Source organism: Hyla sarda, chromosome 2, assembly GCF_029499605.1.
Source record: "Hyla sarda isolate aHylSar1 chromosome 2, aHylSar1.hap1, whole genome shotgun sequence".
NCBI classification, from domain to species: Eukaryota; Metazoa; Chordata; class Amphibia; order Anura; family Hylidae; genus Hyla; species Hyla sarda.
The window spans coordinates 404,735,862-404,752,915 of record NC_079190.1 but is presented as its reverse complement, the minus strand read 5'-3'; the positions used below and the strand labels follow the sequence as shown (position 1 = coordinate 404,752,915).

At 40.3% G+C, this 17,054-nt stretch overlaps 1 protein-coding gene across 1 annotated transcript in view; it reads right to left on the bottom strand.

Annotated features, from left to right (window-relative positions):
- Positions 1–17,054, bottom strand: part of IL1RAPL1 (interleukin 1 receptor accessory protein like 1) — a 1,525,014-nt gene that overhangs the window by 553,334 nt on the left and 954,626 nt on the right. The window contains exon 5 of the mRNA XM_056558792.1: positions 13,294–13,447. Within this exon, the coding sequence (XP_056414767.1) occupies positions 13,294–13,447 (154 nt within the window). The remainder of the gene's footprint in view (positions 1–13,293; positions 13,448–17,054) is intronic.

Sequence of the window (17,054 nt, the reverse complement as noted above, 5' to 3'; positions counted from 1 at the left end):
TTTTCCAGAAGTACAGACAAAATCAAACCTAAATAAGTATGGTATAATTTTAATCGTATGGACCTAGAGAATAAAGATAAGGTGTCATTTTTATCGAAAAATGTACTGCGTGGAAAAAGAAGCCCTCAAAACTTACAAAATGGCGTTTTTTCTTCAATTTTGTCGCACAATGATTTTTTTTTCGTTTCACCATAGATTTTTGGGTAAATGACTGATGTCAAAAAGTGCCAAAAAAATCCATCATATGGATATTTAGGTGCAAAATAGAAAGGGTCATGATTTTTAAAATGTAAGGAGGAAAATACGAAAGTGCAAAAACTTAAAAAACGCTTGGTCCTGAAGGGGTTAAATTGAAGATTTCGAATAGATGAACCTAAAAAGTTTTATTTAACATGCAGGCAGCATGAGGAGACCACATGGTGGTACAGTAACACAGCCTGGAGGTGACGGAAGCATGAGGAGACCATAAAGTGGATGAATGACACAGCCTGTAGTTGGCGGCAGCATGGGGACACCATATAGTGGCTGAATAACACAGCCTGGAGTTGGTGGCAGCATGAGGGGACCACATGGTGGCTGAATGACACAGCCTGGAGGTGGAGGAAGCATGAGAAGACCATATAGTTGCAGAATGAGAAAACCTGGAGGTGGCAGCAGCATGAGGTGAACATATGGTGGCAGAATAAGAAAGCCTGGAGCTGGCATCAGCATGAGGAGAACATATGGTGGCAGTATGAGACAGCCTGGACGTGGCATCAGCAGCATCAGTAGTCCTGAAAGAAAGTTACCTGGTGACACAGTGGGGCAGTGGGTGGCAATATCAGTAACTTGGCATTAGATGTGTGGCATCAGTTGGGTGGCAGGATCAGAATAGTAGCAGGTAGGCAGAAGAAAATGGTCTCTTTTGCAAAAGTGTTAGTGTGCACAAGTTAGTATTGAGGATATGCATTATTAAAACTTAACTTTTAAGAATATTCTTAAAAAAACATTCTTACCCACATTTTTTTTTAATCAAACAAAAGGAAAGGTGTTCAAAAAACACCATGTGCCACCTACACTACCAAGTATTGAGGTGAAGCAAAGACCTCTAAAAGGTGGAACAACATATAGTTCATTATTACCGGTGGGGGTAAAAACTTCCCCTGTAAGGCCTAACTCTCGCATTATTAATTCCCTTCTTGGCAGGTGTTACTTGCCCTAAAACGGGCAGCCCCACACAGGAACCTCTCCTTTTTTCCACCTGCAAACACTGCCATTTCCCAGGGTTTTTAGGTGGAAATAGGGAGAGTTTCCTGTGTGGTGCCGCCCTTTTTAGACAATTAACACTTTCCTCGAAAAGGTGGAAGGAAAGAACGTATTGTCCATTGTAGCAGGTGGGGGTTAAAAATATTTCCCTGTAAGGCCCTACTCTCACCCTATTAATTCCCTTCTTGGCAAGTGTTATGCGTCCTAAAAAAGGGTGGCCCCACACAGGAAACTATTCCTTATTTCTAGCTAAAAACCCTGGGAAATGGCAGTGTTTGTAGGTGGACATAGGGAGAGGTTCTTGCCATTGTAGTAAATGAAGCAGTGAAATTACGTTGTTCATCCCCTAATCCTGGCGACTGACTAATAATGTGGCTTCCTCAAAGGGCCTGAGCAAACGGCAGGTGTCACATATGAGCAGCCACTGGTTGACATTGAAGTTACACAGGGAAGTCCCCCTATCCGCTTGGATCATCAAGAAATCAGTGATGGTTTTTTTGTCTGTTCGAATAGTTGGTCCAACATATGGAGGTTCAAATTCCAACGTGTGGAAATGTCGCAATTCAGACTATGTTGGGGGATACCGTTCTGATGCTGCAGCTCAAGGAGGGTGTGTTTTGCGGTGTACAAATGGCTGAAATGCATGCAAAGTTTCCTTCCCATTGTTAGGATGTCTTGCAGATGGGGGGAACACTTCAGGAACCACTTGACAACCAGATAGAACACGTGTGCCATGCAGGGCTCATGTCTCATGCTTCATTGTCGCAGCGTTAGAGCGTTGTTACAGCTCCCCATGTCAGAGCTGCCGTGCTCTTTGGTACACACCGACAGGCTCAAGTACTGGCCCACCTTCTGTTAAACAAAATTGTGCAGGGCTGGTGCTGCCTTTTTCGCAAAGAAATGACAGTTTTGGACTCTCCACTTCGGCTCGGCACAAGCCATCAGTTTTCTGAAAGGTGCAGAGTCCACCACTTGAAAAGGGAGGGACTGCAGCACCAGCAACTTGGATAGGAGAACATTCAGATTCTGCACCGTTGGATTAGTGGGCACATACTGTTGTCTCTTGGACATGGCTTTGCCTTGACTGACACAAAGTAGGAGGAGCAGGAGCATCTGGAGCGACAGAAGATGGGTATAACACACAGCTCCCTTCGGCTGAGGTGATGGAGCTTTGGGGGTTGATGGAGCAATAGACTTCATCATCAGCGAGTTGTGTCTGCACGTCACTGATGTCCTCCTCAGGTTCCTCAACAGTGTCTGCTTGAGGAGCCTGGATGCTCCAAACACCACCTCCCACGCCACTCTCCTAATCACTACTTGCCTACCTAGCGGAGGAAGCGGTGGATGTCTCTTCCACTTTTTGGCTGGGCAGTAACTGCTGACTGTCCTTTAGTTTATCATCCTCACTAAATAGTGGGGCTGAACCCACAGCATAAAATATTTCTGTTGGGGAGGGAACAGCAAAGGACAGGAACCCACTGACTGTTGACTGGGGATGTCAGATGTCACTTGTGATGAAGTGGATGACCGTGTTAAATAGGTACTGTCAGGAACTGGACCAGCAGGTGTGTACTTTTGGCTGGCATTTCACAGTATCTAGGCCATTAAAACTTTAACAGGAACAAAATGGTACACCACTTAGATGTAGATATGTGGTATGCACTTATGAGGGGAGGACAATGCGCTCCAGTATGCTTTAAACAGTAATTGTCTACAACACCAGCAGGTGTGTACTTTTGGTTGGCCTTTCACAGTATCTAGGCCATTAAGACTTTAACAGGAAATAAATGGTACATCACTTTGTTGTACGTATGTGGTGTGCACTTATGAGGGAAGGACAATGTGCTCCAGTACGCTTAAAACAGTATTTGTCTAGAACAGCAGTAGGTGTGAACTTTTGGCTGGCCTTTCACAATAACTAGGCCCTTAGGACTTTAACAGGAACAATATGGTACACCACTTAGATGTACGTACGTGGTATGCACTTATGAGGAGGATACAATGCGCTCCATTACGTTTAAAACAGTATTTGTAGAAAAGCAGCAGGTGTGTACGCTCTGCTACTCAACTGGTATTAGGAACTAATTGCAGGTAATCTTGGCTTTTAGTGCTCTGCTCACCCTAACTGGCTGGCTACTAGTAGCTTTTCAGTTGTTGCAGCACACAGTGGCTGTGTACTACACCCAAAATTGCACTTTATCTCTCAATCTCTCTACCTTCCCCATCAGTGCTTCTAGGCTGGATTTGGGCTTGAGGTGAATCGCTGCTGTAATACACCAACCATTGCTTTTTCTTTTCAAGCTCTCTCCCTGCCCTATTAGTGCTTCTAGGCTGGATTTGAGCTTGAGGTGAATCGCTGCTGTAAAAAGGCTTTTCCGTGCAACACACACTGCTCTCCGTCCCTCTCTCTCTGCAATAGAACGCTCATGTGAGTGGCCGCAAGATGGCTGCTGATTATAAAGGACTGTGACATCACAGGGGTGGCTGACTGCTGTTAGGCTGCATGCTGCATGAAATTAAGGGTCATCCCGCCTACCCTTGTTCCTGCCTTCCCAGCATTCCTTTCCCCATGTCCTGCCATGTGGAGCCGCCATCTTAGATGCCCTGGAGCCTGGACTGCACAAAATGGAGTTTAATGAAGCGATTTGTGCGATCGAATCACTGCGATATTCACATTCGTTGCAAAACAAATTTTTCCTGAAATTCATAATGAACTTGGATTTGTCAGATTCAATTTGCTCATATCTAGTCCCCACCATTTTTTATGTTTTTAGTTACTCTTTTGAGCTAACATCTATAGGACTTTACAAAGTGTACATGCATTATGTTTAACATTAATGTCCCACTACTACGAAGGCAAATGTATTAAAATGTATAGATATTTATTTTATGAAAAGTTTAAGTTGCATGATAACTGTCACATCTGGTAGAAAAAAAGTTTATTTTTTCTGTATTTTATCTTGTCAAAGTAAAGTAAATTTATAAGTAATATTCATGCAGTTTCCCAGGTAACATTGATGTGCTCTTTGCAGCTGTTGAGGGTCAGAGCTTTCAGCACAGGTTTAATTGGTATGTTCTGCCATCTGAAAGTTTAATCTCTAGATGACATCTTAAAAATTTGGAGAAAAAAGTGTTGTTTATATTTTAAAGAGTTTCTGTCATTAAAGTGGAATATGTGAGGTCTTCTGACTTTTATAGAATAAGACCCAGCAGGCTCTAAATGACAAAAAATAAAATAAAATAAAAAGTATTCATACTAGGCATGCTTATTGAATTTAATGTTGTTCTTGTGTCCTAGATGTTGTAGTGCCACAGCAAAACAAGTCATATATGGTTTTGGCTAGAGTTGAGAGAACTTTTTAAAAGTTGGCTCGATGAGCTTGGAGAACTTTCCAAAAAGGTTTGGCTCACAGAAAACCGGTTCTCTGCGAAGCAGCACTGAAATAAACCTTAAAACATGTGTGTAATACTGCCTTAGAGCTATTAATCATGTCATGTATAACACTACTAGGGTCACCTAGAAATGTACTTAAGTAGTTTTAAAGTGGTTTTAAGTCAATGTCAGAGTTACGGTGACATGTGGTAACCAAAGGTAACTAACAGCTTGTTTAAATAACACACTGCCTTAGCGTATTTTTTTAATGCTTTTTAACACCAAAATATAGCGGCATAAAGTATATCTTTCAGTTGGCAGATGCCTGTCTGTGTTAAAATGAACACAGGGGTATTAAGACATACAATGGGAGGGAATTTTTAAAACCTGTGCATAGTAAAAGTTGACCAGTTGCCCATAGTAACCAACCAGATTGCTTCTCTAAGTTTTAAGAGGCCTTTTCAAAAATAAAATAAGCAATCTGGTTGGTTGTAATGGCAACTAGTGATTTTTTCCTCTGCACAGGTTTTGAGAAATCTCCCCCAATGGCTATTGTTTGCCAAGCGTTCCAAAAAATTTTCCCTCTTTGGCTGTTGCAACAGGATTGGTAACAGTGTCCAAAAATAGTGAAGAAACCGTAAAAAGTATGATGCAGATGATGGTGAAACCATTGAAAACAGGCTCATTATCATATTGTCAGAATACTCTTCCTCTTCCTGAGAAGACATCAAATGAGTCAACCGGTCCATACTATCCTTTGAAACCACACAACCCCTGAAAGACAGTGATGCTGCTGATGCTGCTACTACTACCACCAGACATCTGGCTGCTGCTGCTGCTCGTGCTGATACTGCCATCAGCATTCTTACTGGCAAATAACATGGAAGGGGTGCTCTGTCCTCTACCCTGTCCTTGTCTTACAATTCCTTTACTATAAACTGTTATATTTTTCTTGAAGACTGCTTTGGTGATTTTGTGGAAAAAAAAAAAAATAAACTGCACAAAAGATTGAGGCAAATATGCTGACTACACAGAAGGGGGGGGGGGGGTTGTTCTGCAGAGAACATGTTTTAGCAGTGTACCGTCTCCAAAATCACTGTCCTTTTGGCTTTCAAGTATAATTTCTTAATAAATCTAAAGTAAAATATAACTAATTAAAAAAATTCTGAAATATTATGAATATAAGTTTAAAATGTACCTGTCAACAAAAAGTTTTTATATAATGTAGACAATACCATTATATGTATATTTGTATTATACATTGGTTAAAAATTGTGTGTATTTTTTAGTGAAAAATTGCTGTCCCAGCAGCTGTTGTCTGTCAATCACCCTGATGTATGAGCCAAGAGCGTGTTATAGAGCCTCAGTGCACACTGTCCTGCTTTTTCTTCCTGCACAGAGCCCTGATTGACCACCCTCACTTCCTGTATTTGGACTCCTCATAGAGACACACAGGCAATAGCTGCAGGGACAAAAACAGCCATATTTTTTAACCAATGTATATTATGAATATTTATATAATGGTATTATCTACATTATATAAAACCTTTTTTGGTGACGACAGATACACTTAAACAGTAAATGTTTTTTCTGCTATATATATCCTAAAAATACAGTGGTCCTTTTTTAGATTTCTGTTGTTTGCTCCTATTTTATGGAATGTTAATTACTTTTAAAATGTTTGTCTCTACTTTATAGAAATTCCCAATAAACAGAATGCTCCAAAACAGATTACATAAAAAGAGATGAAAGATTGTATAAAACTCTACAAGATCTAGTTGCTATGGAAACATTAAGAGTTGAAAAATGTTTGCTTTATGAAAGCAGGATGTCTGTTTCAGAAAAGCCACTTCTAACCAGCTAATCTTAATATGTTTTATGGGAAATCAATACCAAAATCCTACTTATGTTAAATGTTAGTTTCTCCATGCAGCACTATATTTTAATCTTACAATTCAAATGTATTTTTGATATTGTGCATTCAAAGTTATGCTGCACAAGGCGCCAAACATGCTTTGTAGGCCAGGCTTTATTTTGATTGCAGCCTTTGAGTGATGCCTTGTCATGGGTTAAATAGTAGGTTGAATAATGACCAATAAATGTTCCCTAAAATGCAAATCAAGGGGACAAAAGTCTTGTCTACATAGAAGCTTGGCACATTATTATGTACTGATCATAGATTATCCCTATTGATTAGCGTTGTGATATAAAACTGCCCTAATGTACAGGGACATTTCTCAATGAATGATTGTTTTGAAAAACAGGAACCCCATCTCCAAGCTAATTTGTATAATATAATATGATGATAATTCCATGAGCAGTCAACACTTTACAATTCTGTAGGTATTTACACTTAATATGCTGCTTGAGCAGTGGAGAAATAGAAGAAAAAAAAAAACATAACAAAAAACATACTTTCCAAGCCATGCTAACCCTCTCTTCGCCCGCAGCTCCTGTTCGGCTCCTCTGATTCTCCTGATCTTCACTCCTCTTCCTGCTTTCCAGATGAGCGGATTGCTGCAGGACCTGCTTGCTCAGCCAATCACTGGCGGCAGCAGTGCCCTATTTAGATTAGCTGGCAGGTCCTGCAGCAAGCCATTTATCTTAGAAACAGGAAGAAGAGAGAAGATCGGGGGATAGGACAGGGACAAACAAGAGCTAAGGGGAAATAATGAGGGAGCATGGATTTTTTATTTCTATACCCCCCCAACCGCCCTCCATAATTGAATGTTGATGCCTTGATGTATGGACCTGCCAACCACCTATACCATAAGCACCTGCCCCTTCAGTGGTTAAAACACTGAATACATTCAATACAGTACCCTCCTGACATGTTTTGCCACTTCCACAGCTTCATCAGGGGAATGGCACACAGTATACAAGGACCTTCTGTAGAGTAGCTACATATATCCATTTGTTTGGCACAATTTTGTGAAGTAGAAAAATCATTACAATTATTCCATTCAACAGCTGAACATTTCCAGACATTATTTGAGCTATGAACATTACAATTAAGCGTCAAGTCAAAGCAGAAAAATAATAATTCAGTATATTTCCCCAATTTTATGCCCTTTTGATTTCTGTGATTACATTCACTTCATCTGTTCACCGCTGATGATAGCATAGCCGATAGGCTTATCTAGAGGCTTTATGGCTGTCCTTGCCTAAATGCATACATTATTTATTGTACAATATAACTGACAGTGAGGCTGATATGAATCAAATTAAAATAGACTCGATCTGTTAGCGGCGGCCTATTAGCAGCGAGCAGGAAATTCTATATTGATGTGTATATATAATGTGTGCCATTTAGTCTAATCACTACACAATAATTAAATGTCCCCAGACACAATATTATTATTTTTTTTATAGCAGAAAAATCATAAGCTGATAGTAAAAGTGATATTTCCTAGACCATGATTGATTTCTCACATTTATTTTACAACCCAGAGCAATTGCCTTAATCTGACAGGTGGGTATTACCCACCAATATCAAAGGATCTCGGTTTATTAGTGTAACATTGAGAAATAAATATAACAGCCAGGGTGAATGTAAGCAGTGGCAACTTTCATTTTTCTATGCGCTTTATTTCAGTTAGTGATGGATTTGTGGAAATGCTAAAATGTTCTGTGCAGCAAATCGTAAGCTTAGGACGTATTTCTGCTTGTCATGAATAAACTGCTGTCACTGGGGGAAAAAAAAAGAGTTATTTCTGCAGTGACATCTTAAAATGTTAACATAGCTGATGCTTGAATTTGTGAAGTGTAGAGAAAAACACCAAGCTTATGAAATGCATATAATGTAGGGTAAAAGCAAAGCCCCACTAAATTACTAATATATTATACAGTGCTATGTCTGTTACTTCTATTGCTCTTTTCCCCTTCCCAATTACTCCAAAAATGTTATCATTTTCATCTCGATCAAAAGGATATCTTTAGTTTATAACATTCTACTCTGTTAGTTGTTTTTATTAAAGGGGCATTCCAAACTTGCTACATTATCCCCAATCCACATAATAGGGGATAACTATTGATCAATGGGGGGCGGGGGGGGTCCTATCATTGAGACCCCCACTGGTCACCAAAATGGACAAAAACTGTATGCCAAACAAATGAAGCATGTATGTGTGTGTGAAAATTCTAAATGCAGTAAAAGTGGCTAAAAATGCAGTAAACGGTCAATGTGTGAACACAGCCTAAAGACTTATAGAGGTACTCTGCCTCTAGACATCTTATCCCCTATCCAAAGAATCTCTGGGCCAGCACCCCCGCATTCTGAACACAGCCGTGTTCGTGACATCCTCCCCCCCCCCACCACATCCGTCATGCCCCCTCCTATAGACATGAATGGACCCCTGTGATTAGACATCTTACCATGTCTGGGGTCAGAGTACCCCTTTTACACCATATTAAAACACTTTAGTTGTGATTATAGGTCAAATCCTTTTCTCTTCATGACAAAATTTCTCTAAATTCACTTTAAATAAGAAAACACATAAAAACTGCACAGTGTGAGCTAAACTCAGGCCACTTATAAGTCTATTGAATTCACCTGGATAAATTTCAGCACCAGCAACAACCAGCAAGGTGCAGTGAACGCTATACCATCTCTTTGAAAAGCCATGGAAAATGTAGGCAAATTAGGAAATCTTTTAAGTGATAAAATAGAAATCAACATAGTAGTAAACTCATGCCTGCCACATCGGCTAAAAGAAGAAGTCACAAGGCATACACAAAAACTTCTACATTATTCTCTAATAATAACACAGGCTGCACTATGTAAACAAAAAGAAATCCCAGCATGTTTCTCTAATGCCTGAGGAACGTTCTGCCACGCTGAATGTATATTGATGATTTGCATGCCCAAGTAAATTCAGCGTGGCAGAACATTCTTCAGATAACCATAACCTCATTGATAGTACTGCACCTTTGTTTTGATGCTTTCAAGGCTTTCTGTGAGAAGAATTATCATGTAAAGAACAACATTGTATATCCCATGATTCCTTTCTCCTCCCACAAACATTGCTTTTATGTACAGCTCTCTGTGTGTCCATCAATTAAAAGGAGTGAGGTAATGCTGTAATTACTTGTAATGAATTCATTGTATTTGCACACAGCACAGATCTAACACTGAGGAACATTTCTGCACAATCTGGTGCCCATCAGGGAACACAGGCCCTTCAGGGGGAGAACAGAGGGCAATGGACATAAGAGGCACATGTTGTGTGAATTCTGAAATGCAGGTAGCAGGAAAGGAAAAATATTGACTTATTTAGAACATGGGGTATTATATAAGCAGGAGGTAGACATCAGGGACACGTCACATGACCCCAGGCATTTGAGCTACAGACAGTACATAAGGATGAGATACCGAACATCTTACTGCGTGTAAATACAAGTGCAATTTTCTTATTGGTAGAAGAGATCCCCATTCATGTATCTTTTGGACAATGAAGAAAGAAAAGGATGGCAACTCACTGAAAAAGTCCAATATAGCTTTACTCCTGGGGACAGGTACAGGTGCAAACAGGTGTGTTGCACCTGTTTTCACCTGTACCTGTCCCCAGGAATAAAATTACATTGGACTTTTGCAGTGAGTTGCCATCCTTTTCTTTCTTCATTGTTGGAGTATATCTTCACTCATTCATTTGAGGACTGGGCACCACTCTAGCACTCAAGGGAACAGGCGGACTTATTTTGCTGGTCTATCGGAGAAGCAAGTGTTGGGCCGGATTGCTTTGGTGGAAGTGGTGCCAGCTATATCTATTTCATTGCCATATTTGATATATCTTTTTGTCATGTACAATTGTTCTATAAGCAAATGACCATGTCCTCTATACTCACAGCCCTTGACATCAATTAGCATAATTTAGATGTAACACCTGGAACTCAGTTGCAATTGAGAAAGGGTGATTAACCACTAGAAACACATCTTGCCTATAGATGTATAATTTTCTTTTTTTTTTCACAATATATAAGAAATGTATGTAATATACATCCTTGTTCGCTATCTTTATCTGGATCTCTGTGGGGCCAGCACCATATCAGGACACCTTTTTCCATTATCCTCAGTCATTTCCCCCCTGTCACCAGTTTTAATGTTTTGGCCAATCGGTTCATGTTCCAAAGTCATACATGCCAACATAATGAAAGGATGTTCTCATGAGTGCATACATAAATTCATCATCTTCACCTTGAATAAACAACTGGAAAAAGGCAAAGCTTGTCAAGGATATGATTCTATTTTCTGAAGCATTTCTTTAGCATAACATAGACAGAAAAGTAATGTACTACATGTGAAGCAATAAAGACCAATGCAAACTAAATTATGGCATCAACAAACATGCCAACAATGCTTGGCAAGGTTTCTAACTACTGTCACCATAACTAACATGTGACCTGCTGGCATGTGACTAGCATTGTATTAATATTTATTTATAATAACATTATTTAAAGTATTATTATATCAAAACAACAACGTTCTTCTCATGCTTATCCACACATGTTTACAATAATAAAACGAAGGCAAGAAAAATAGTAATACAATGTTAAAGGGGTACTCCACTGCCCTGCTTCCGGAGCTCCTATTGTTACGAATGCTGTGCGCAGGCTTCCGTGTTCAGGGCCGCCCCTTGTAACTTCACGCCCGCCCACTCGTGATGTCACGCCCGCCCCCTCAACGAAAGTCTATGGGAAGGGGGCGTGATGGCCGTGACGTCAGTCTATGGGAAGGGGGCGTGATGTCACGAGGGGGCGGGCGTGACGTCACGAGGAGCGGCCCTGAACACGGAAGCCTGCGCACAGCGTTCGGAACAATACATTTCCAGATGCTGGGGAGCGGAGCTCTGGAAGCAGGGCAGCGGAGTACCCTTTAAGAGGTGTTCCTGCAAAGCGTCCACACCACCTGATCTCTTGGGCTTGTCTCCCACCATTACTTAAACAAAGAGAGGGGGGCACACCTGTTTGATTATACTGGGTGCTACTCAGTGAAAAAACACAATATACTATATATAGACAAAAAGGAATTCACTGCAATTAGTAGCACACCACAAAAATATAATATTCTCTAATAATTTTATTGATGCTCAAAAAAGTTAACAAAACAGTGTATTGCACACATGATACTCAGTACAAAAGAAATTAAAAACATCTAAAAACTGACTAAAAAGAGCCAGTGCACAACCCAGGAGAGGGGCCATGAATCCCCTCACCTGAAGACACCCGTCCTCAATGCACAATATAAATATATAACTACCTCCCCAGTACTGGAGCCAGCCAGTCCACTAGCTTAGTCAGATAGTAAGAGATTATGCAATACAAAGATTGTAAGGAGTGTGATACTCTCAATACTTGCGCAGCGTGGACAAGAAGCAAGAAGCGTCCCAGACCGGAGTGAGGCAATGTGGTATCCACAACGCTTAGGAAGAGGACGGGGTCACCAAGAACCCCATGCGTTCCGCTGCCTAAATGGCAACTTCCTCAGGGGAAGTTGCCATTTAGGCAACGGAACGCGTGGGGTTCTTGATGACCTCGCCCTCAGGGGAAGTTGCCATGTAGGCAACGGAACGCGTGGGGTTCTTGGTGACCCCGTCCTCTTCCTATGCATTGTGGATACCACATTGCCTCACTCCGGTCTGGGACGCTTGCTTCTTGTCCACGCTGCGCAAGTATTGAGAGTATCACACTCCTTACAATCTTTGTATTGCATAATCTCTTACTATCTGACTAAGCTAGTGGACTGGCTGGCTCCAGTACTGGGGAGATAGTTATATATTTATATTGTGCATTGAGGACAGGTGTCTTCAGGTGAGGGGGTTCATGGCCCCTCTCCTGGGTTGTGCACTGGCTCTTTTAAGTCCGTTTTTAGATGTTTTTAAATTATTTTGTACTGAGTATCATGTGTGCAATACACTGTTTTGTTAACTTTTTTGAGCATCAATAAAATTATTAGAGAATATTATATTTTTGTGGTGTGCTACTAATTGCAGTGAATTCCTTTTTCTCTCTATATAGTATCCCAGTATTACTTGTGAAAATGTAGTGAGAGAAGATTTTTTTTTTTTTCAGATATCTACACAGCATTAGGAAGTTCACAGTGCACAAGGATGGGAGGTTTTATGCTGCCAAAAGTTTTAATATAAAGGCAATGCAACGTTCTCTCAAAGAGTACCTGTCATCAAACCATATTTTCTAAATTCAGATTATATTCCAAAACTACTCATACCACCCCTCCTGCTCTTAAAAATCTTTTCCAAGTTTTAAAAAGCTCTGCATCATACCTTTCCCCTTGCTCACATTGCGTGAGCTCCCGGCAGGAGATAGTGGGCATTCCCCAGCAGGCACGACATCACTGAAGCCTGTGAGAGCTGTGCCTAGCCATGCCCTGCATGCACTTCCTGAATTTGGTCTCTTGCCAGGTCAGGAGACGACCAAACTAACTGTTTGACTTGTGCAGGAAACAGAACAGAGCCACCTAGTGGTGTTTTTTTCCAATCACATAAAAAAATATATACAGTAAAGGTTGAGAATTTTAACAGCAAGGAACAATATATTAAAAGTTTAATTTGGTGACAGGTACTCTATAACCAAATTAAAAACAAACACGATTATACAACAGAATCACAGCAAAATAAGTTAAAGCTTATATAATGAAAACAAAAATGTGTTGCAGTTACCTGTTACTGTTAATTCGGTTGTTCTTCTTACTAGAAAACTTCCATACTTCAGTTCACAGGTATAATTCCCTATGTCATCTTCTCTTACTTCCCTGATAACTAGAGTGTCCCTTTTCAATATTATACTGGGCCTCCAGGTCTTTGCTTTGCATTCCTGGTAAAATATAAAAATATATATTAGAAAATGTAAAAGCTTTGATGTCATAATTTAGCACTAAGAAAGAACCAGTGCATTCCAAGAAAAGGTGCTTATTAAACATATGACATATATTTAATTTCACATCATAGTCCACCGCTGTTTCTGTCTAAAATTCTAAACAAATAATGCTATATTTTTTTTCGCTGTAGTATATTGGACCTCATGATGGAAGCTCAGAAGATCCCAATAACATCAGTGAGGTTTGTCAGGTTCAGATGATGTTCAGCATGTAGGTGATCTGGCACCCCAGTTTTTTCATTGTCTTGTTCCTTTGATGAAGCAGAACAACGGGAACAACAACTTTGGGGTTGTGTTGAGATGCACTTGTCCAAGCTACAGAGAAAATTCTAATATTTTAGCATTCTCTCCATATGTAGCTAGAAAACATACTGCTAAATAAGCCTACTCCCCAAACTAATACTCTTGTACAGTCAAGAGATGCCACAAGGTGTAGTTACTGTTAGTCATTGCATTTCAGCAGAAGGCATTTATTTATTCAAGAGCATGGTACAATGACTGAACTATATTAGGTTGTGTCCCTTTTCCTCCTCGCACTGTGTGACTGCCTAATAAAAGGGAAACTCCAACCTAAACTTAAAGGGGTACACCACTGCTCAGCATTTGGAACAAACTGTTCCAAACGCTAGAGCCGGTGTCGGGAGCTTGTGATGTCATAGCCCCACCCCCTCAATGAGAGTCTATGGGAGGGGGCGTGACGAATGTCACGCCACCTCCCATAGACTTGCATTGAGGGGGCAAGGTGTGACGTCATGAGGGGGTGGGGCTATGATGTCACAAACTCCGGCACTGGCTCTAGCATTCGGAACAGATTGTAGAGAACCCCTTTAAGTTCCCTGTTTTTCATTAAATAGTTTCATGTGTAATTCTTTTTTTTCCCTCCGCTTTCATCTCACTCAAGTGACTGCATAGCAACTGTGTTTATTTATTTATTAATATTTTTTTTCTTTTTACGTAAGTCTGTGTGGATCTACAGATATGGCATCCACCAACATCTGTATAGTGGAGTAAGATGATGGTAACAGCTTTTGCACCCACCTGACACCTCTTATACCCACTTGGCTCTCATGTCGCACAGTTATAATGAAATTCAGTTCATTTTTCCTGACTATACTCATAATTTCATATTTTAGATGCTACTAACTGTATTTTTATAATCCCATAGTTTAGATGCTACTAACTGTATTTTTATAATCCCATAGTTTAGATGCTACTGACTGTATTTTTATAATCCCATAGTTTAAAGGCTGCTGACTGTATACTTATAATCTCATAGTTTAAATGCTACTGACTGTATACTTATAATCTCATAGTTTAGATGCTGCTGATTGTATACGTATAATAATATCACTGATCGGTTTGCCCGTTATTTTAAGTTTGGAGGTCTCCCAGGTTTTAATATAGACTGACGAACAGGGAACCTTTTAAAATTGCTTTATTATTAAAATTATGAACACTTGTCGGGTGTATATATTTAGTAGATCGCACCTTAGCTGCCTACTTCTAGCCTTAAACGTAGTTACCATAAAGAGACATGTATCTTGCTTCTGTCTTCTTATTGTATAATGTTAGGCAGTGTTCAGACTGTGCGTATATCATGCGTTTTGTTGCTGTGCACAGTTTAATTGCAAAAGTGGCTGTGTGCAAAATATCTTCTTAACTTTGGCAATCAGTGTATCCATTAGTGTAGTGCTTATTTTGGTGAGTACATTGTGTATACTGTCCTCATTTACTCATACCATTGAAATGTTATTGCACTGTCCACAGTCTCTTATTGCACTATTAATTATTGCACATGCCACTTAGCTTTTTTTCTTCCTTTAGGAGATAAGGTGCGTCTTTTATATCCTTGGAGCTTGAGTGTGCATATTAAGCCGATCCTATGCCGATCCTACGCGTTTCCTCTGTGCGATTCCTCAGGGACCTTGTTGCGGCTTTTAAAATCTTGGCTTGCATCCTTTTGTGTAAGCGGCTCCTTTCATGTGTGCGGCTCTGATGCCGGCCGTACTCCATTTGATTTTCCCGCCGTGCTTTATACTCAATAACTCCTCCTTCGCTCCGCCTATTACTCTGGTCCGCCAATCTCCAGCTTGCGCATAGAACCTGCGCTCTCTATTGCCGTGGCTGGACTCTCACAGGTATGGCTGGGAGGGGAGTGTCTTCTATACTCAGGTGTGCTGTTCAGCCCTCGTTCTGAGCTCTGGACAGTCAGTGGACAGGTAGCTTTTCTTGCGTACCAGCTGTATTTTAACTCTTTTATTACTGGATTGCGTGTTCTTATGTTTCCGTTACTTGTATTATTTGTTTTTGTCATATATTTATAGATGTTGACTGCTGTTATATTCAGTTTTTTTGTTGTTGTTTTGCTGATATTTTTGTAAACAGCTGTAGGTTATATTATTTGATGAAACACGCGTAGGATATAAAGTCATTTAAACCCTCCGGTTTTACTGCTTCCAAAGTGAAGGTCCAGAAGGCTTCTCTTTGAAGGAGCATGTTATCCCAATCTCCTCCTCTATTTGGTGAGGGTATAACTTCAATGATCTGTGCCTGTAGACCTTGTACATCACTTTGGTGATGGGAGGCAAAGTGGTTTGCTACCGGGGTGTCTCGCATGTGTACTATATCCCCTACATGTTCTTGAAGCCTTCGTCTGAAGTTTCTAAAAGTTTTGCCCACATAATTTAGTGGACATGTGCAGGTTAGGAGGTAAATTACTCCTTTTGTTTCGCAATTAGCGAAGTGTTTGATCTGATATTCCTTTTTTGTTACTGCACTACTAAAATTACTTCCTTTTTTAATATATCGGCACATTGTACATTTACCACATTGGAATGTTCCGTTTGGTTTCGATGTAAGCCATCCCTCTCTGGGGATTCTCTCAAAGTTGCTATGGACCAGTTTGTCGTTTAGATTACATCCTCTTTTGTATGTGATTTGTGGTTCACTAGGGATCAGTTCTTTTAAAGTATCATCTAGCCTTAATATGCCCCAATATTTGCTGAGGATTTGTTTTATCTCTTTAGCTTTGTCATCGTATACCCCTATTATTCTGGATATTTCTTTTCCTTCTTTGCTATCTTTTTTCTTTGGGGTCAGAAGTGAAGACCTATTTGCTTTCAGTGCTCTATGATAAGCTCTTTTTATTATTTTGTTGGGGTATCCCCTATTCCTGAGTCTGGTGCAAAGCTCACCTGCTTTACTTATAAATTCATCCAGGGTGGAACAATTTCTCCTAATACGGAGGTACTGGCCAGTTGGAATTCCCTGCTTCAGTGGGCGCGGGTGACAGCTGTCCCACCGAAGCAGGGAATTTGTGGCTGTTTCTTTACGGAACACAGTAGTTTGTACATTTCTGTCTTCCGTAACCCAAATTTTTAGATCTAGGAATACCATACTTTCAGAACTGATGGAACTCGTGAACCTAAGTCCTAACTGATTAACATTGAGTTCCCTCACAAAGGTCTCAAATTTTTCTTTTGTGGACGACCAAATGATCAAGATGTCGTCAATGAATCTAAGCCACAATATTATGTGGCTAGTC